Below are 21,411 nucleotides of genomic sequence, written 5' to 3' on the forward strand. Positions count from 1 at the left end.
CTTTCTTGAGCTCCTCTGTTCAGGAATTCTGTGAAAAAGGCCCATAAATATATGTTCTAAACACCTGAAGAAGAAAAATCTCTGGGAATAATTGAAGACCTCAATTCCTCTGTGTTTAATGAGACAGATTTCTGAAGTTTATTCCAAGTGAATATATTATATTGAAAACGATGCAGAGAGAATTTTTTTGTCATGTTAAGTTTTCTTTTCCTGTTTATTGATTGATATCAGCAAAGTCCAATTGGTATTGATCCCCACACCTTCTAATACAGTCTAAAAATATATGAGAATCAAGACCCTTCATGGCTGACAATCAATCACACTTTGTCCCCGCTCCCTCCCTACCATTTCCCTCAGCCCCTGGTACACCTAAGGATCAGGAATGTTGTGGCCAGCAGGAGCAGGGCAGTGATTCTTCTCCTGTGCTCAGCACTCGTTGGGCAGCACCTGAAGTGCTGTGTCCAGGAGTGCCCCCCCCAATTTAGGAAGGACATGGAGGGGCTGGAATGTGTCCAGAGAAGGTCATCAAGGATGGTGAGGGGTCTGGAGCACAAGTCCTGTGAGGAGCGGCTGAGGGAGCTGGGGCTGTTTATCCTGGAGAAGAGGAGGCTCAGGGGAGACCTCATCACTCTCTACAACTCCCTGACAGGATGGTGCAGCCAGGTGGGGGTCGGGCTCTTTTCCAAGAAAAGAGGGACAGGGCAAGAGGACACAGCCTTCAGCTGCACCAGGGGATGTTTAGGCTGGACATCAGGAAATATTCTTCACACAAAGGGGGATTGGGCATTGGAATGGGCTTCCCAGGGAGGTGGGTGAGTCACTGTCCCTGGAAGTGTTTCAGGAAAGACTGGATGTGGCACTCAGTGCCATGGTCTGGGTGACAAAGTGGTGTTGGTTCCCAGGTTGGACTTGATGCTCTCCAAGGTCTTTTCCAGCCTGGTTGATTCTCTGATGATTGTGACACTGTAGGGCCCTGGGGAAGCAAGGGGCCACTGTGACACTGCGGGGCCTGGTGGCACTGAGAGGACCATGGTGACACTGTGTATGACATGACACCGCAGAGCCACGGGGCCACTGTGACACTGTGGGGCTGAATGGGAGCAAGGAGTGCATTGTGACAGTCTGGGTCCTGGTGGGACCACAGAGGCCACTGTGATCTTGCAGGCCCTTGTGGAACCAAGGGGCCATTGTGACACTGAGGGACCAAGGAGACCCTTGGGAGAGCCTGGGGATAATGGAATCAAGGGGCCATTGCTCCATTGCAAGGACTCTGGGAACTGAGGGAACAATTGTGATGCTGTTGTGCCCCATGGAACCAAGGATCCCCGGTGACAATTCATGATCTTGCGTCACCAGAGCTTCATTGTGACACTGCAGCACCAAGGAATTCACTGTGGCACTCTGAGGCCTCATGGAACCAAGAGGCCACTGTGATCCTGCAGGGCCTTGTGGAACCATGCAGAGCTTTGTGACAGAGCAGGACCTAATGTCATGATGGGGCCATTATGACATTGACAAGCCCCATGGAACTGAGGGGCCAGTGGTGCTCCTCAGGAAGAACTCATGGAATGAAGGAAACATGTTTGACACCGTGGTGGCTCTTGGGACCAAGAGGCCATTGTGACACTGAGGGACCAAGGAGAGCATTACTGCCCTGCCAGACCTCATGGAACCAAGGATCCACTGTGACACTGCGGGGCCCTGGGGGACCACGGTGACATTGTGACACTGCAGGGCCCAAGGATCCAAGGAACTCTGTGACACCAAGGGATCCCATGGAACCAAAGGGACATTGTGACACTGGGAGGCCTCATGGAATCATGGAGACCATTGGGACACTCTGGGTCCTCATGGAACCGAGATGACACCAAGTTGGCTGGGAGTATTGATCTGCTGAGGGTCGAGGGCTCTGCACAGGGCCCTGGACAGGCTGGATCCAGGGCCCAAATCCAACAAGGTGAGGTTTAACAAGTCCAAGTGACGGGTCCTGCGCTTTGGCAACAACAACCCCTGCAGCGCTACAGGCTGGGGACAGAGGGGCTGGACAGCAGCCAGGCAGAAAGGGACCTGCAGGGACTGATGGACAGCAGGCTGGACATGAGCCAGCAGAGTGCCCAGGTGGCCAATAAGGCCAATGGCTCCTGGCCTGGGTCAGGAATGGTGTGGCCAGCAGGAGCAGGGCAGTGATTCTTCCCCTGAGCTGGGCAGTGGTTGGGCAGCACCTTGAGGGCTGCGTCCAGTTCTGGGCCCCCAATTTAGGAAGGACATGGAGGGTCTGGAGCATGTCCAGAGATGGGCAACAAGCCTAGGGAGGTGTCTGGAGAGAAAGTCCTGTGAGAAGCAGCTGAGTGAGCTGGGGCTGTTGATCCTGGAGAAGAGGAGGCTCAGGGGAGAGAAAGTGGTGTCAGGGCATAGCTTGAACTTGATGTTCTCCTAGGTCTCATCCAACCTTGCTGATGCTGGGATTCTCTGAAACCACCCTTGGAGCAGTTGCAGGAGGAGCCCTGGGCCTCCTCTTCAGAAGCTCCAGCAGCCCAGGTCCCTCAGCTTCTCCTCACAGCCCCAAAGCCCATCCTGTCAGTCCTGCAGAGCCTCTGCAGCTCCTCCTCACTGCCCAGAACAGGGAGTCCTACAGCCAGACACAGCAGCCCAGATGTGCCCCCCTGGCCTGGGGTGCCTCTGGCAAGGGAGCAGCACCAGGCACTGCAGGAGCCTGCAGACAATTCCTGCAGCACTTGTGGGATGATCCTGCTCCCCAAGGGATGTTCCCATGGTGCTGAGTCAGGAACTGCAATGGGGAGTGGGGCCAGAGAGGAAAGGGCAAACAAGGATGGGCTGTTTGCAGGGGAGGGAACAGGGGTGGGAAAGAGGAAGAAATTTGTAGCAGGAAGAAGAAAGAAAGCAAAGGTGAAGCCAAGGAAATGCTCAGGGCAGTTTGGGGGTGGCTGCCAGACAGCCCTGGCTTTGAGCAGCAGCGTCTGCAGTGGGACAGGAAACTCCCAGCTGATGGGAACAAACTTTCTGGCTGACTGCAGAGGCCAGGACAAAGCTGAGTGGTTTCCCTGGCATCCCCCAGCCCTTCCTGGCCCCAGGGGCTGATGGCATTTGTGCTGCCTCAGGTTCATGTCCCCACAGCCTCAGCATGGGGATGCTCCCGCCTGCTGTGTGCAATGCAAACAGGGGCTGCTGAGCCAGTGCTGCCGTGTCTGTGCCTGCAAGGATGCGGCACCTCTGTGAGTTGGGGGAGAGGCCAGGGCTGCAGAGGGGGGATGTTGTTGGCAGCTCCATGAGGACGCTCTGGGACACTGCCCTGGGCTGTGCAGCGCACTGGGGATGGATCAGCCCCTGCTCTGCTGCTCCTTCCCGTCTCCCCCAGAGCCCTTGCAGAGCACCAGCCGTGCTGTTTGCCCCCAGCCTGCCCACGGCCAGCCTGGGGCTGCTCACGGGGGTTTTCTGTGCTGAGCATTGGCCTGGCCGTGTTCTTGAGAGAGCCTGGGCAAGGAGCCTGGAGCCCCCAGGCCCTGGCCTGAGGCGTCAGCGCTGCCCCAGCAGTGCCCATGGCCTGTCCCTGCTGCAGCCCCGGCACTGCCACCCCCAGGACTGTGCCCGGCCCCGAGAGCACTCAGGCCCTGCAGCAACACCAGGGCCACCAGGGCAGCGGGGCAGGGCCACGGGAGCAGCACTGGCAGCACCAAGTGCTGCTGCTCCTGGGCACAGCTGCTGTGCCAGCCCTGATCTGCCCCAGCTCTGCACACAGACATTGCAGCTGCAGCTCCAGAGAAGGCAACCAAAGGGCATCTCTGCAGAAAACTCTGCTGGGAGATCCTTTTGTTCCTTTAAAGCCTCAGAGACCGCAGCCCCTCATTGACACAGTCTGTGGCCACAGGGAAGGTGCAGAGAAACAAAATGAGAAGTGGCACAAGCAAAGGCATTTCTTTGTTGATAACATTAAAAAGTAAAAAAAAGAAAAAGAACCTTCAAAATGAAACCAACAGGAAGTATCAAAAATTACTTTTATTACAAGTGATTTGCAGAAATTGACCAGGAGTTTAATGTCCCTGGAAGCATCCAGTCATCAGTCTCCTCACTGCAGCCTTGAGCTCCTGGTTCCTCAAGCTGTAGATGAGGGGGTTCAGGGTTGGAGGCACCACCGAGTACAGAACTGACACTGACAGATCCAGGGATGGGGAGGACATTGAGACAGGCTTCAGGTGAGCAAGTATGCCTGTGCTGATGAACAGGGAGACCACAGCCAGGTGAGGGAGGCAGGTAGAAAAGGCTTTGTGCCGTCCCTGCTCAGAGGGGATCCTCAGCACAGCCCTGAAGATCTGCACATAGGAGAAAACAATGAACACAAAACATCCGAATCCTATGCACACACTAATAATAAGAAGCCCAAATTTCCTGAAGTAGAATTTGGAGCAGGAGAGCTTGAGGATCTGTGGGATTTCACAGAAGAACTGGCCCAGGGCATTGCCATGGCACAGGGGCAGGGAAAATGTATTGACTGTGTGCAGTAGTGAATAGAGAAAGGCACTGGCCCAGGCAGCTGCTGCCATGTGGGCACAAGCTCTGCTGCCCAGGAGGGTCCCGTAGTGCAGGGGTTTGCAGATGGACACGTCGCGGTCGTAGCACATGATGGTCAGGAGGGAAAGCTCTGCTGAGATGAAAAAGACAAAGAAAAAGAGCTGTGCAGCACATCCTGTGTAGGAGATGGTGCTGGTGTCCCAGAGAGAATTGTGCATGGCTTTGGGGACAGTGGTGCAGATGGAGCCCAGGTCGCTGAGGGCCAGGTTGAGCAGGAAGAAGAACATGGGCGTGTGCAGGTGGTGGCCGCAGGCTACGGCGCTGATGATGAGGCCGTTGCCCAGGAGGGCAGCCAGGGAGATGCCCAGGAAGAGGCAGAAGTGCAGGAGCTGCAGCTGCCACGTGTCTGCCAGTGCCAGCAGGAGGAAGTGGCTGATGGAGCTGCTGTTGGACATTTGCTGTGGCTGCACATGGGCACCTGTTCATGAAGAAAGGACAGTGAAGTGCTAGAGGAGATACCTGTAACCAAAGTCAATGCCATTTCCCATACACCCTCCTCTTTAACAGATATACACACTTCTGAGTTTTATTTTTAAGCTCCTCCCATGTCTCTCCTGATATTTTTCAATATCAGAAAACCTCAGCATTTGTTCTGCACTCAGGGAGAATAGAAAACCTTTTCTGAGGCAAAGTGATCAGTTCAGTGTGAGAAGAGATGGTCTATCATTCTGACCTCTTCAGAATTACTCTGGGCTTTAACCTTTCTCAGCTGGAGGGTGATCATCTTTCCACACTTCCCCTAAAATGTCACCAGGTACAGCTGAGAGGAGATGGATCCACCACAGCCCATCTCCACATTTGTAGCCAAGGACTCACATTGCTTATTTCACCAACCCAGTGGTATTTTCAGTGTCTCAAAACCTCTGCCTTTTCCCATCAATCTTATAACTCAGAGATGCTCTAGGACAGGTATGGAGCCTGGATTGAAGCTCCCAGCTTAGACTGACATATCAGGGAGATTTACAAGTGTCCTTCTGATGGCACTGGATGAAGGGAGATGCAGCTCCTTCCCTGGCTGCACTGCCAGCACTGCCCAGAGCCGGGCACTGGGGACAGCTGTGTCACCCTGAGCCAGCTGTGCCCCCTGCCAGAGCCCCCAGTGCCAGGCAGCTGCTCCCAGCCCTGTGCTCTGCAGAGGGAACTGGGCCCGGGGCTGCAGAGCTGCCCCACGGCTCTGCTGCAGCTCTGCCTGCACAGGAGGGGCTGCACGCCTTGGAGCCCCGGCCCTGAGGGCAGAGGCTTGGCTGGGGCACAGGAGGGAGGGGGCTTGTTCAGAGGGAGGGGCTGCACTGGAGGGGATCCTCTGGACATCTCTAAACTCTCCCTGCCTCAGCATTTCTGGGTTTTGTTTTCTCTCTTTCCCTGATCTTCTCTCTGCTTCCTGGAGATTTTCCTCCTGCAGCTGTTTCCCTGTGCCTGATCTCTCCCTGCCAGCACTCCCAGACCCCAAATCTCTGTGCACTCTCCTTGGCCTGACAGAACCCTGCCTGTTTGCAGGGCACTGGCTGGGGGCAGGTTCTGTTTGCAGCTTGGAGAAAGGACAGCTCAGACTGAGCCTGATGGGCCCAGCAAAGGTGATGCTGGTGCTGTCTATGGGCAGAGTGGCTACAAGCACATTAGGGATCTCCTGTGAACCTATTAATTAGTAAAATAACACAACTTCTATTGTCTCATGCACTTGTCAAAATTCATAATCCACCATTAATATTTATCCCCCTTCCCTGCCACTCTCCAATAACAGGAAAGTGAATAAAAAGTCTAAGGATATTTTCTCATTTTTATCAAAATCTTTGTCTTGGAAATATTCTATGAATGATCAGAACCCCTCAGCATGTCAGAGCTTCATGAGCATTTCACCTCCCCTGCACCAGAAATACCCAGAGTTGTACTCACAGGGTCTGTGGGCATTGGGATGTTCCAGCTTTAGGAGATCACTGCAGGAGCTGCAGCTGCATTGTCCTGCAGCCAGAGGTTCCTGTGCCAAGGGCTGGCAGTGATTCTGCCCCAGGCACTTCTCAGCCCCTTCCCAGCCCTGACTGATTGAAGCTCTCTGTGCCTCTGTGCTGCGCCCGGGCTGGCTGCAGGCAGTGCCCCAGCCCTGCTGGGCTGGGAGAAGAGCTGCTCAGCAAGAGAAATGTGCTTTTGAAGCTCTGCTTGGTTACCAGCATCACCCTCTGTGCCAGGAGCCCGGCCCAGCTCAGCAGCACAGACACAGCACAAGGACTTTAATGACCCTCTGGGGCTTTGTGCTCAGCCCTGAACATCAGGCCCTGAGAGGGAGCTGCAGAAACCTCTGCAGAACTCCAAGTCAGAATCCAACTCCAAAGTTTCTTGGACTTTTAATGGGTCCCACTGAGGGACACGACTGAGAAAGATTCCCCAGGCCCCAGGCAGAGCAGAGAACTGGAGGCACTGATGCCAGGTGGGGACAAAGAGAAGCCAAGTCTTGGTGCCCTGGGGCACAGCAGGGTCTGTGCCACCAAGGGCTGTGAGGAGACACCTTGTCCTGAGGCCCTGGGGCCTCCTGGCACAGCCCCAGCCAGGCTGGGCACTGTCAGCCCCTGGTCCTGCCCTCAGCATCCCCCCTGGCCCACATCCCAGTGGCTTCAAGGATCTGCTGGAAGGAGTCCCTGGGGAGCCTTGGTCAGGAATGGCCCTGGGGGCTCCTTCATGCTCCCAGGGAACTGCAGGTTTTTCAAAGGACTTTGGCTTTTGCTTTTGCCTTGGAGTCTCTGAGAGTTTTGTGCAATCATGGCCTCCAATTATCTGCTGTAATTAGTCCCTGGAGAGGCTTTGTCAGGAACAACACTCAGTAGGGCTTATTAATGCTTCAAGGTACTTCAGTTCTTTTAAGCTACTTTGTGTTTCCCTTTTGCTACAGACTATATGAGAAGTTTGTGGAATCATGGCCCCAATTATCTGCTTTAATGAGTCCCTTGAGAGCTTGGTACTTACACTCAGTGGGGTTCATTAATACTCTGAGATACTCAACTTTTGTGAGGGTCTTTGAATTCTTCTTCCAAAACTGAGAGGTTTTTGTGCCATTTGTAGTCTCTGAGAGGTTTTTGTGCCATCTTGGCCTGCAATTCTCTCCTCCAAGGAGTCCATCAGGAACCTTTGTTGGGGATGGACCTCAGTGGGTCCAATTAATACCTCGAGAAACTTTGGGGTTTTTTCTGACTTTTGCCTCCTGGAAAGGCTTGTGCAATCTCCTCTCAGGCCCTGAGGTTCCAGGGCTCAGCTCCAAATGTACCACAGGGCTCATTAGGATCAAGGAAGTCCTGACAAACCATGGCTGTGCCTCGATTTCTCTCTTGTCTGGGGCAGTTCATCAGGAAGATTTCTATGGTGGTTTTCATTTGCCTATTTGATATTTCTCAGTCAATGCATCAATTAGTGTGGTGGGTTCAGTGCTGGCTAATTACCAGTGCACACACTAGAATATACTTACTCATTTCCTGCTGTGAGATAGGATTAGAAGAAAGGCAAAGTGGGCTCAAAACTTTAAAAAAGTGTCAAGAAAAGTTTATTAACAGTAACTAAATGAAAGAGTAATAAGAATATGAACAAAACTTTCAGATCACATCCTCTCTCCATACAACCTGACGATGTAGAGACAAAACGTGAAATTTTCAGTCAGTTTACCACCTCTAGAATATTCTAATCTTTCTTCAGTTCACATCAGGAGAGAAGTACCTCTTGTTAATGTTATGGAGAATTCTCCACAAGAAAACAGTTATCTCATGGCTTTTCATTTCCAGAAATAACCACTGCCTGGAAAAATCTTCAATTGTGAAGTCCCCCCCATGTTTTCACAGCTTTTCCCACAGCTGTGTTTAGCGGCCATGCCAGCTAATGGGGTTTTAGTTTCAAGATGAGCTGTTTAAGAGCAAAGGATATCTTCATCAATTTCTGAAATCATCTTCATCTCTGGGAACAGAGGTCTTCTTCTCTCCCTGAGGGCACAGGGTCTCATCACTCTTCTCTCTTTCAATGTTCAGAATTCTCATGGGATCACAGCTACTGCAACATTTGCTTACTTTAGCATGGAGGTCTTTGCTGAACAAGTCATCTCCCCATATTTTTCAATGCCTTATAGGGAAAAAGAGAGTCTGATGTATCAATGACATCCTTCTCCACAGCTTTAGCAGAGGATTCCAGCCCCAAGATCAAGGCATCTCCTCATCCCTCCCATCTGGGACTCAACTTCCTCTTCCCTGACCTCAGTGTCTTCATGCTGCTCCTCTGTGTGCCTGCCCTGTGTCCTTTTCTCTCACTGGAGGGAGGATGGCAGCTCTGGAAGAGTCAAAATATCCCCCTGGGTCTACAGATGGCTCTTTGACTCCGGCTGGGTTTGATGGCCAATTCTTATTTTGGCCATGTTTCCTGGACATGAGGACCAGTTGTTTTCCATAGGAATGAAGGAACAGAGTCCCACTGTTTTAGGGGCAAATGAGAAGTGACCACCTAAGGACAAGGCCAGCCAGAGCTGCCAGATTCTGTTCTTAGACATACCCTTGAATACAGGAAGTTATTTAGGCAGAGTGTCAGTTTCAGCAATGGACATCTGAAAAGACAGATGGTTCTTTCCCATACAAAGGAAAGCACAGAGCCCCAGTGCTCCAGGAGCTGATGAGAGGCAGCCCTTGACATCCCAAGGTCAGCCAGACCTGTCAGGTGGCCCCTGGGAGGCCAAGCCAGCCAGACCTGGTCCATGTTCCCTCGGTTCCATGTGGCCCCACAGTGTCCCAATGGTCCCTTGCTTCCAGGAGGCCCTGAGGTGTCACAATGCCCCCTTGGTGACACCAGGCCCTGAAGGGTCGGAATGGTCTCCATGGTTCCATCAGGCCCCACAGAGTCATAATGGTCTCTGGGTCCATGAAGCCCCATGGTGTCACCATGACCCCTTGGTTCCATGGGCTCCAGTGGTGCCACAATGATCCCCTTGGTTCCATGAGGTGCCCAGAGTGTCACAGTCATCTCCATGGGAAGGAAAGAACCGAGCCCCAGTGTGGCAGGGGCAGCCACCAGAGGCCAAGGCCAGATAGACTTGATGGTACGGGCAGATTTTGTCTGGGAGCAACCCTTGGATCTAGGGAATTTTAGAGGTGGGATCCCAGTTTCAGATATGGACACCTAGAGAAGTACAGGTTTTTCCATAGGAAGGAAACCACAGAGCCAACGTGTTTCAAAGGCAGAAGAAAGAGGTAGCTCCTGGGAGGCTGAGACAGCCAGACCTGTTCTTCCTGGCAGCTTTTGTCATGGAGGAATCCTTGCATACACAGAATTTGGGAGGAGGAATCTCAATTTTGACCACAGACACCTTGAGAAGAAGGACAAGTCTTTTCATTGGAAGGAAAGCACCAAGCCCCAGGGTTTCAAAAGCAGATGAGAGGCAGCTCCCAAGAGGCCAAGGGCAGCCAGACCTGTCTGTCCTGGCAGCTTTCACTTGGGATCTATCCTTGGATGTACAGAGTCTTGGAGGAGGAATCCCAGTTTTGGCCATGGCCCATGGAGGAGAAGGAGAGTTCTCTCCCATAGGAAGGAAAGCCCAGAGCCCCAGTGCCTCAGGGCAGGTGAGAAGCAGCCCTGGACATGCCAAGGTGGTCAGGTGGTCCCCAGGAGGCCCAGCCAGCCAGACCTGGTCCATGTTCCCTTGGTTTGGTGGTGATGCCTTGAGAGGCTGCCTAGAACAGAGCTAGGCAGTGTTAAAGGAATAAAGCAGGTATTTATTAAAAGGCCTTCAAGGGATGCACATTGGGCAGTACAAGAGCCTGGCCCTGGGTCCATCCTAGATGGAGTCCAGGTCACGAATTTTCACTGGGACAAACAGGGAGATTTGGTCTGGCAGGATGTGTAAAACAATCTCCTGTAATATCTACCTGTTCTCACACAGAGCACTTGGCTGCAGGGACACATTCCCATCGATCCTGCCCAGGTTTCAGGATTCAAACACTGCTGTCATTCCCAGGAGCTGTTCCTTCAGCTGCCTCGGGAGGCCTTTTGGCCTCTGGACCAACACTCTGGCTCCATTATTAGCACTGCTGAATCCAAACCCTTTATCTCCACCAACAGCAGTGATTTAAGGTGGATCTCCTTTTTTCCCAATTGTTTTAAACACTGACAATGTCAATAATTGTGCTACCCTGACATGGGTTTGAATAATCCAATCTTGTTCACTATTGTTTAACTAAATTACTTTAATTTTCCCTTGATAATCAGTTCCTCCTCCCATGACATGAGCACTTTGCAAGGTCAAGCTCCAGTGACCAGTTACTAAACCAAAGTGTCCTGGAGGAATCTGGATTCCTGATCCTGCATTGTTAACTCTCATTTGCTTCTGATTTATCCTGACTAATTCCAGTGCATGAAGGTCCAGCCCTGCAGCCTCTGGGCTGGCCCTGCCAGGGCCATCACACCCAGAACAATTTCCCAGGCAGTCCCAGTCTCACTGCCCAGGGCTGTATTTGCACACTGGGAGCAGCCGTGCACAGCCAGGGGGTTCCCATTTCCCCAGGGGCCATTGTTAAGGGCATGGAGCACATCTGGGAGATGGGTTCTCCAAGGGGACAGGTTCCCAGCTCCTCATTCTTTAACTGCTCTTTTAACAACCCCTTCTCTGCCTCCTCCTCCTCATCCTCCTCCTCCTCCTCATCCTCATCTTCCTACTTCTCATCCCCATCCTCGTCCTCATCCTCGTCCTCATCCTCCTCCTCATCCTGCTCCTCCTCCTCCTCCTCTTCCCCCTCCTCCTCCTCTTCCTCCTCCTACTGGTCTTCCTCATCCTCCTTGTCCTGTTCCTCCTCCTCCTCCTCCTCCTCCTCGTCCTCATCCTCCTTGTCCTCCTTGTCATCCTAGTCCTCCCCCTCCTTCTTCTCCTCCTTGTCCTGATCATCCTTATCCTCCTTCTCCTCATCATCCTCCTCCACATCCTCATTCTCATCCTCTTCCTCCTCCTATTTCTCCTCCTATTCCTCCTCCTCCTCCTCGTCTTCCTCATCCTCCTCCTCCTTGTCCTCCTTGTCCTCCTGGTCCTCCTTGTCCTCCTCATCCTTGTCCTTTTCTTCATCCTCATCCTCCTCCTCCTCATCCTCCTCATCTATATCCTCCTCCTCCTCCTCATCGTACTCCTCCTCATCCTCATTCTCCTCCTTCTCCTCCTCCTCATCTTCCTCCTCCTCCTCCTCATCCTCCACATCCTGCTCGTCCTCATCCTCCTCGTCCTTCTCCTCCTGGTCCTCCTCATCCTTGTCCTCCTCCTCCTCCTTTTCTTTATTCTCCTCCTTGTCCTCCTCCTGTTCATCTTCCTTCTCCTCCTCATCCTCCTTCTCCTCGTCCTCATGCTCCTCCTCTTGCTTCTTCTCCTCCTCCTCCTCGTTCTTCTCCTCATCATCATCATCATCCTTGTCCTCGTTCTCTCTCTTCCTCCTCCTATTCCTCCTCCTCATCTTCCACCTCCTCTTCGTCCTCCTCGTCGCGTCCACCTCTTCCTCTTCCTCCTCCTCCTCTGAGTGTGGTTCTCATGATTCAATGACTCTAGGATTCCAGGAACCTGGAACACTGGGATTCCATGGCTCTGTGACCCCATGGATAGATTCAGGATTGTCTCCAAGGCCACAAGGGAACGTTGGTGCCAGCGGGAGGGGCTGCAGTGCAGGGGCACCAACAGCTGAGAGGCGACTGCAGCTCCTGCTGCTGCTGCTGCTGCTGCTGCTGCTGCTGCTGCTGCTGCTGCTGCTGCTTGTGGGGGTGCTGCTGGCAGGGTCAGGGCCCTGGTGTGGCTGAGCGTTGCCATCTCAGCCTGTGAGCTCCTGGGAGCTCAGGACAGAGCCAGGACTGACCCAGGTTGGCACTGCACTTGAGGACTGTTGCTGTAGGACACGTGAAAGCACGACGCGAGCCACTTGCTGTTTGCAAGGTAAAAAAAGAACGTTTATTATCTGACTCTGTCTTTTATACCTTCCCAAGGTGACATTGGATTGGAGAGTGAATGGGCTACTTCTCCAAAGACATTGGACAAACTACTAGTACATCTAGTGTTCTCCACCCCCATAAAAGAATGTAAACAATATGTTGTTTACAGAAATTGTGTGGGAAAGTTCTCTAAAGGAATGTAAACTCAGAAGGCTTTAGAAAGACTTAAGAATCAGGGTGACAGAGGACAGACACAGAGAATGGAAAGTGCCCACAGAGTGGTTCAGAGCAGGTCTGTGGGAAGGATGAGGGAGGGAGGATGAATCCCCTGCCCAAGGCTGCCAAGGGAAGGATTTGAAAAGGAAAGGAAGCCTTGACCTGACACTAAGTCCTTCAAGGGCTCATTTGCCCATGCTGAGCAGGATTTCATCGGGCTTTATCTCACGACAGTAGCAGGGTCAGAAGTGGTGGGAGGAGCTGAAAAGCAGGGCTGTGTATTCCCTCCCGCAGCCCATCTGGGAACATCTGGGCAAGGTCTCCATTGTCTGCCTGCAGCCAGCTTGGGGGGCCCTTCCTCTCCTCCTCCTGCTTGGGGGACTGTGCTTGGTTTCTTCTGCCATCTGCAATGCTGAGCTCCTCTCTCCTCAAACCTGGCTTCTCAGGTTTGTGTCCATGTGTCTCGCACCTTCCTCCTCTTCCTCCTCACCACGTGCTCATGGAGCCTCTTTGGGCAGCTGGACTGGAACTGGCAGCAGCAGGCGAGCCCTGAGGAGCACCTCTGGCCTCCAGCCTTTCTGCAGGGCTGGCCAGAGCCTTCCTAAACTGAACATTGAATCTCAAACCCATAGCAGTTTGGGAAGAAATATTACTTTCTTCGCTAGTATCAATATATTTTTCCTACCCCCTTCAGGTAAGAAAGGATTTCACTCCTGAGCTGCATTAATGGATGCTGGAATTCCCAGTGCTCCCTTCAAACTTCCAGGGATTGGAGGGTGCACTGGAGGCTGTGAAGAAGCACTTCCCAGGCATGGCCAAGGTTGTACATCTATTCAAACAAACGGGAACTGGAGAGGGTTCTTTCAAAGTGTGACTCCTCCCTATTCCATCAGCAATAGTCTCACAGGATTTATGGGTCAGGAACATGTACAACACATGGCAGGGAAGCTGGGCAAGCAGTGAGTGCTGTACCAGCAGGGCCAGAACGGTGCAAGAGGCGGCGCCAAACAGGCTGAGGCAGCCAGGCCAATCCCATCTTTCCAGGGCTCTGGGCTGAACACACAGCTTCAATAACGTCAGGTGCGCTCCCCACAGAGCCTTCTGCAGAGCTCTGGGTGAGGACTGCCAGCTTTCCTCTTTATTTCATATCAGAAAGGGAAATTTTTCTCTTGTTTTGCCCATTTTACCTATGCAGATGTGATGGGAGGCCATCTCTCTGTTTGTGTAGGTGTTGAACCTGGGAAAGACAGTCTGTAGTGTCAGCTGGATACCTGAGGGCTGTCACATAAGCAGTAAGTGTGAGCTGTCAATTTAAATCATTATAAGGGATGTAGTATGTTCCAATCCTTCTTAACATTAAAATTCAGTGCCACCTGTGGCTCCAGTGGGATGTGGATCAGGCATGTGTCTTTACCAAAAATGTAATGGTTATTATAATACTTTTCAATTGGGATTGGGCTCAAAAGCAGGAGGGTCTTGGTGTGAAATTAGTATCCAGCCTAATCATTACAACTAATTATGAATTTTATTGAATAAATGCACATGCACAAATGTGCCAGCAGCTAGTCTCTGTGATGAGTAGGTTTGAGGCATTTTTTCATTTAGTCTGTAGTGTGACCTTCAGTGTCTGCAGACTTACATATTAAATTTCTCTCTTGGTCACCACTTGATGATTATCGTCACTAGAATGAAATTCTTAGTGTAGTGAGAAGGTGGGAAATAGATAAGAAAGTCTGTTGGGTTTGCATGGCCAGGTTTTGGTAGGTGAAGTAATGGTTTCTGTAAGAAGCTATTGGAAGCTCCCCCATGCCCACAGAGCAAATGCCAGCCGGCTCCAGGAGAGGCCCACTGGCCTGGGCCGGGCCCGTCAGGGATGTGCTGATGCCTCTGTTATTGCTGTGAATATGTAAACTCACTGAAGAAGGGAAAAGCAATTGCAGCAAAGGAATTGTGTCCAGAAAGGAGTGAGGATGTGTGAGAGGAGCAGCCCTGCAGACAGCCAGGTCCCTGCAGGAGGGGCAGGAGGTGCTCCAGGCACGGGGATGCTGAGATTGCCCTGCAGCCCTGGGGCAGCCCTGGGGAGGCAGCTGAGCCCTGAGCACAGGGAGGGCACGGGGATGCTGAGATTGCCCTGCAGCCCTGCAGGAGCACATGCCCCAGCAGGAGGATGCCTGAGAGGAGGCTGTGAGCCCGTGGGAGGCCTGTGCTGGAACAGATTGCTGGCAGGGACCTGCAGACCTGTGGAGAGAGGAGCCCACCCCAGAGGAGGTTTTCTGGTTGGACGTGTGATCCTGGGGGGACCCGAGCTGGAGCAGGCTGTCCTTGAAGGACTGCGCTCTGTGGAAGAGTGATCCCCGCTGGAACAGTTTGGGAAGAACTTGTCAGGAAAATTAATCCACAAACACCAGAGGTTTATGTCATTGTCACATGCCCCCAGCTGGGTAATAATTAGCATTGACCCCATGATTCACAGAAGGCTGATCAACCTCTTCATTATATTATATATCATTATTAAGAAACCCATTGCTTTTATACAGTTATAATACACCTGGACCTAATTGGTCCACTAATCCAAACACCACCAACATTGGCTAATTAAAAATCACCCTTTGGTAAACAAATCTCCATAACACATTCCAAATGTTCACAACAGCAGGTGCAGCAAGTGAAGATAAGAATTGTTTCTCATTCTTTTCTCTGATCTTCTCACAGCCTGCCCCCAGGACAATGCCTGGGAAAGTTATTTCTCTCTGTGGCCAGAGAGCTGCCTGCCACAGGTTCATGTCCTAAACAGGGACAGAGGAGTCCTTTTATTTTATTCAAATAAAGGGAGAGGCCATGGGGCATTCTCTTGAGGTCTTTCCAATTTTTGGAGGACACAGCCTCCTTTTTATCCTAATTTCCCTTCTGTCTTTCCACACTGGATAAGGTACTTAAGTGGTACAGACTTCCTGATATGCCTGATACCAAAGATTCCCCTCTAATCTATGACCCTCACTTTTAGATTTTCATTTTCATGGAATCTATGTTTTTTCCCCATCGTTTCTTTCATCTTTCAATATCCAATTTCATTTATCAGTAAACATACAGTTTGTTTGCTGTCTGAGATTGAGAGGCCAGATGTTTTCTATTGCCATCTGTGTAGCAGTTGCCTCTGGACTGTTTTCCTTATCTCCTGTGAATGGGCCCATCAATGTTTCCCACATGGCTCAGAGATAACTCCCTCCAGAGCCATTTCTGTTTAACAGGGGATCAAGTGTTGCAGCATTTCTGAGCATTTCTGAGGTCATGATTTATGTTTGGAATGAGATTTGAGCTACTCCAGTCTGGGTCTCAGATTTGGGCCCTGTGAGGCCTTCCAGCCTCTGAAACAGTTAGAAATTAAGAGTTTGTGGTGCAGTTAGAAATTGTATTAAGGTGTGATGGGGAGCACTGGGCTGTCTGGGTGTGAAGTAGTATAGGTTTATAGTGTAAGGTTTCGGCCACTTTAAGACAAAGATAAACAATGTTAGCTTGCCAATCAGAGTGCCTTTGTAAATTGTAAACTATGTAGAAGTGTATAAAAACTGCCATCTTCTCTCAAATAAGTGGAGAACATTGCATTAATAATATTGTTTGGATGTGCGTTCTGTCCGGCCAGCTTTCTGGTTTTATGACGTCCCTGGCTTTTATCAAGGACCCACCGTGTTACTCAGAATTACATCAGCCCATGGTGAGATGCTCCACCCAGGGGGAAGAGCTAAACATTCCCACCTAGATATATCCTGGGATTTCTAGACAGAGAGGCAGCCTTCCCACAGGTTTCCAAGAGGACACAGCTAGGGTTTTCCACTGGACCGACTACAACTTTTCTACAGGACCACTGCTCCAACAGAAACCAGCTTTGGCTGCCCTCTGGCAGAGAAGCCCTTTTGGGGCACAGGTTTCTGGAGATGGGCACTGGTGCTGCCAGGGCTCGGGGGAACTCTGCTTGGGCGGGGACTGTGCCTCACCTGCTGCTGTCAGCACTGCCCGGGCCCCAGGGCTCAGAGCAGCATTCCTGCCCTGGCCCACACGTTCCTGGTCTGTGTCCCACGGCCGTGCTTAGGATGGCCACCATGTGGGACGTGTCCCGAGGAGGCCGTGCCAGCTTCTGTGGAGGCCCCGTGCCCTTCCCGCCGCGGCTGCGTCGGCAGCTGCGGGGGCTCCTGCTGCTCTGAGCCCGCAGAGCAGGGCAGCGTTTGCTGATGGGCTGAGCCCTTCCTAAAGATCCTGTTGGGCTGTCTGACACACCTGGGGCAAGGCATTCCTTCCACCCTGGGCCACTCTGGGGGGCTGGGGGTGGCCCCAGGGCAGGTGGCAGTGCATGCAAGGGCCCTTTGTGACACGGTGCAGCATGGTCACCGTGGAATGGAATGGGACAGGGGATCCAAGGGCCCTTGGTGACACGGTGCAGCATGGTCACCGTGGAATGGAATGGGACAGGGATTCCAAGGGCCCTTTGTGACACGCAGTGGCATAGGTGTTGGTAGTGACAAGGCCACACCACAGTGCTCGGTGCACGCGACGGGACAGGACAGGACAGAGTGGTGCTGTGAGGAGCCCTCGCACAGCCACTCATTCCTGGCTGACTCCGAGGCTTTCCCGAGGCGTTACTCCTGCAGGTGAGCTCGTGGGCAGAGCAGAGCATTTGGTGACCCTTGGCCTTCCCAAGGCATCTCTTCTGCAGCTGCCCTCGAGGGCAGACTGTGGCATTTGCTTTGCACCATCCTTGACAGGAGTCTCCTGTCCTTGTGGCTGGAGCCCCCAAGAGCAGAGTGCAGGACTTGCTGACTTGGACCTTTTCCGAGCCACCTTCTCCTACAAGTAGCCATGAATCCAGGTAGTGACGTAGAGCACAGACCTACAACTGTGCCCAGGGTGGCCTGGGGCAAGGAAAAGAAAGAACGCCCTGGAGCTGCCCCAGCACAGCAGCCTGAAGAAGTGAAGCAGTTCCAGCCACGGCAGAAGGGTGAGTGGCAGAGCCAGGCCACTTGGACACAGACAGCTTGGCCCCATCCCATCCCATCCCATCCCATCCCATCCCATCCCATCCCATCCCATCCCATCCCATCCCATCCCATCCCATCCCATCCCATCCCATCCCATCCCATCCCCTGGGGACGTGCCCATAGACAGGACAGAAGAGGGCCTGGGCAGACACCCCGCAGTGCCCGTGCTACATGCCCTGGGGCATCCCGGGGCTGTCCCTGCCTGGGCAGCGCAGGGCTGGGCTGTGTTCTCCGGCCTCTCCCGCAGCCCCTCAGCTCGGGCTGCGCTCGCTCTTTGCCAGGTGCAGCCGTGCAGCGCACACGAGAGCAGGAACGCACCCGTGGCCGCTTCCGCAGAACAGCGCAGGTACCTGCAGCCATCCCCACCTGGGCTGGGCCTGCTGGCACTGCTCAGCCCAGCAGCACGCCTGCAGCACTCCGTGGCTTCTTGACCTTCTCCAAAGCTCGTTTGCAAATTCATCAAGAGAATTCGGCAGGAAGAGACCAGCGCCATGGGCCCTGGGCTCAGAGCATACTCAGAGCTCCTCGGACATGAGACCAGTGCCGTCCTGCTGGATTTGCTTGTGCAGAGGGGTGTTTCCAGAGCAGAGCAAGTAGGCAGCTGTGGCCAGGCTTCAATTCCCCCATGAGTCACACGGCTTCCCAAGCCACAGTGCTGGGCCCTGTGAGCCTTTGAGGCCATCACATTGCGGTGGAAAGGGAAGCACTTCTCTGGGGACCCTGGGAACACTGCTCCCTCTGGCAGCTTTCCAAGTCTCCCTGTGCCTTCTCCAGGTGCCCGCCATGGTGAGGTACATCCACCAGTGGCTCACGGCCAATGATTCTGCAGAGCACAGGCTGGACAACGCCCTGCTGTATCTCACAGAAGCGCAGCCAAATGACGCAGTAATGACACTCCTGCGTGTGGCCCCATCCTGTGACAGGTACGGGGCCCACCTGCCCACAGGGCTCAGGGCTCACCCCAACCCATCGCCCTGTACAGCCTGTGCCAGGTGTCTGACCCACAGAGAGTCCCAGGGCCCTCTGGCTGCTCCCTCTGCCAGCCCTGGCACGTCAGCCCCCGAGCCTGCTGCCATTCTCCCTCGCTGCCCCACAGGGGCCTGTCCCCACAGGGCTGGGCTGCCTGGCTGCTGCTGGAGAGGGGCAGTGTGAAAAGACAGAGCCGTCGGTCAACCCAGGCCCCTAGAGATGCCCAGGCCACGGTGCTGTGTCTGAGATGCCCTGAGACAGATCTCTAACCCCACAGAGCTGCCATGGCCATGTGGAAGACCATCATGTGCACGCCCTGGACTGCAGAGCTGGCACAGCAGATACTCCTGGATGTGCTGGGGAGCTGGCCAGAGCACAGCACGTGCACCTCCGATGGGGACAAAACGGGTGTCTTTGTCCTGGCTGTGAGTTTCTGCCAGTGGCCTTTGCTGGCCCCAAGGTCACCTGTCCAGCAGCTCTCCATCCTCCTTCCTCCACTGCATCTCCCTGCCTCAGGCGCTGGGCTGAAACCTGGCCTCGGGGCAGCTGCAGGGCCACCAGGCCCGCTGCTCCCCCTGTGGCTCTCCGGGCCTCTCCCTCCCGTGCTCGGGCCCTGCCACACAAACACCTCGGCACTGAGCCCTGTCTCAGGGGGCTTTGTCCTTTGCAGGCAACTGTGGTGATATGGAAGATCCTCCAGGAGTCCTGTGTCCCAGATATAGTGATGGAGCATTTCCCACAGTTATTTTTGCATCTGCTCTTCCAAGTGCTCTTCAGAACCAAAGAGATGCCAGAGGAGGTCGATACCTTCTGGAAGGGATTCCAGGAAGAACACGGCCTTGCCACTAGCCCCAAATAGTGCTCCATCCCAGTCCTTCTGTACCTGCCACATGGCCAGGGCAGGAGCCAGTGCTCCCAGCGTGACCCGGGCTTTGCTCTGCACTCAGGTTTGCAGTGAGGACCCTGAAGTCCCTGCTGTGCCAAATGGACTATGAGGATGTGGTGTTGTCAATGGAACGCAAGCGTGGCTGGGACACGCTGCTCTGTGCTGACACCCAGCATTATGCCGTGGGTCTGCTGGCCAGGTGAGACCCCCTTCTCCCCATTGCTCCCGGCATTTGTGCTCTGTGTCTGGGGTATTCCACTCAGTCCCTGTGGCTGTGGGCCAGAGGCACGAGGGATGGCCAAGCAGACTGGGAAAGGCTGGGAGAGGAGGGTGCCCAGTAGCAGCCACATCTCAAAGGGCCCAAGACCCCTGCAGGGTGGGGGGTAGAGACAAGAACTCCGTCAGTCTGTCCTGGGAGGGGCTTCCCCCCCGGCTCAGGGTCTTAGTGTCATAGGAGCGGGCCCCCAGCCGGGTAATCATTATCACTGACTCCATGTATTGCAGAAGTCTGATCAATAATTAACTTTATTAGGAAACCCATTGTTCTTATAGATAGTTATGATATAGGTAGATTTAATTGGTTTTCTTGTCTAAACACTATCACCATTAGTTAATTAAGAAAGAACCCTTTGGTAGACAAATCTCCATAACATATACCACATGTTCACAATACGAGGTGCAGCATGTTAAGATAAGAATGTTTTTTCATTCTTTCCTCTGATCTTCTCAGACTTTCTCAGGCAATGCCTGGGAAAGTTGTCTGTTTCTCTCTGAGGCCAGAGAGCTGCTGCCACATCTTAGTGCCATTTTCCTCCTTGCAGAGAGATGCACAATGAATCCATCTGCTTGTGCAAAAGCATCTCATGCTGTCTCCTTGAGTTTCTCAGCAAAGAGATGCCATACTGTAACTTCCCTGCCCTGGCATTCCTTGTGGAGGTGAGTTTGAAGGCCGGCACTGCCTCCCAGCTCTCTGCCCTCTCGTAGCCGCAGCTGCCTGGGACGGTGCCCACGCCCTGTGCTGCTGCCTGGTCCCCGCCCTGTGCGGTTCTGGGCTCCTGCCGGCCGGGTCCCCTGTCACTGCCCTGTGCCTTTCAGGTCCTGCATTGCCTGGACTTGAGCGCATGCAGTGACAGCATCATGGATCTCTTGTCGAGGCACTTGCTGAGTGAGTGCACAGAGATGCGCCGCCAGGTTCTGAGGGCCTTCCTCTTGCTCAGGGATAATCCCTCGCTGGTAAGGAGGGGCAGCAGCTGAAGCCGTGCAGGCAGCGTGGGGCTGGGGAACGCAGTCGCTGGAACTTGGCTGGGCTTCAGGCACTGGGGCAGCCGCTCCCAGCTCTCCTGCCTCCCACTTCAGCTGCCCGAGTGCTGCGGGACAGGCCTTTGGCCTCTGGGCCCTGTGGCAGCAGGGTGGCCTTTCACACACCTTTGCTCCGCACAGGCCAAAAGAATGTGGAGCCTGACCGAAAGCCTCGGAGAGCTCCTGCAGGAAAATGGTAGTGATGTGGTCAGGATGGCCATTTTTCTAGTTAGTGATTTGTTCCTGGACAATGACGCCCCAATACCCAGCCTCATCACCCTGCAGCTGGCTAAGGTGCTCCTGACACTCTTTGACCACGTAAGGCTCTGTGCCCTCAGCCACGGCCACTGGCTGCTGCCCAGAATCTTGGTGCCCTGTGGAGATGCAGGCCTGCGCCAAGGTGGGCCAGAATCAGCTGATGCCAAGGTCTTGTTTCCTTCCTGTTCCACAGGATGATAGCCACGTGCAGCAGCTCTCCATGTTTGTCTTTCGAACCTTGCTGTCTGCTGT

The 21,411-nt window shown here is 53.4% G+C and overlaps 2 protein-coding genes across 2 annotated transcripts in view; one reads left to right on the plus strand and one right to left on the minus strand.

Moving 5' to 3' along the window:
• The window catches only part of LOC144248430 (uncharacterized), a 402,567-nt gene that overhangs the window by 20,842 nt on the left and 360,314 nt on the right, over positions 1-21,411 (plus strand). The gene's annotated exons all lie outside the window — the stretch shown is intronic.
• On the minus strand, positions 4,050-4,982 carry LOC146764104 (olfactory receptor 14I1-like). Its single transcript, XM_085565409.1, has one exon. It carries the CDS (start codon positions 4,980-4,982, stop codon positions 4,050-4,052), a length of 933 nt encoding a protein of 310 aa, XP_085421535.1.

The sequence above is a fragment of the Lonchura striata genome, chromosome 36 (assembly GCF_050655825.1).
Source record: "Lonchura striata isolate lonStrDom1 chromosome 36, ASM5065582v1, whole genome shotgun sequence".
Lineage (NCBI taxonomy): Eukaryota > Metazoa > Chordata > Aves > Passeriformes > Estrildidae > Lonchura > Lonchura striata.

Bases quoted from the DNA above. Each gene is read 5' to 3' on its own strand.
- LOC146764104 (XM_085565409.1), bottom strand. From the start codon at position 4,982: ATGTCCAACAGCAGCTCCATCAGCCACTTCCTCCTGCTGGCACTGGCA.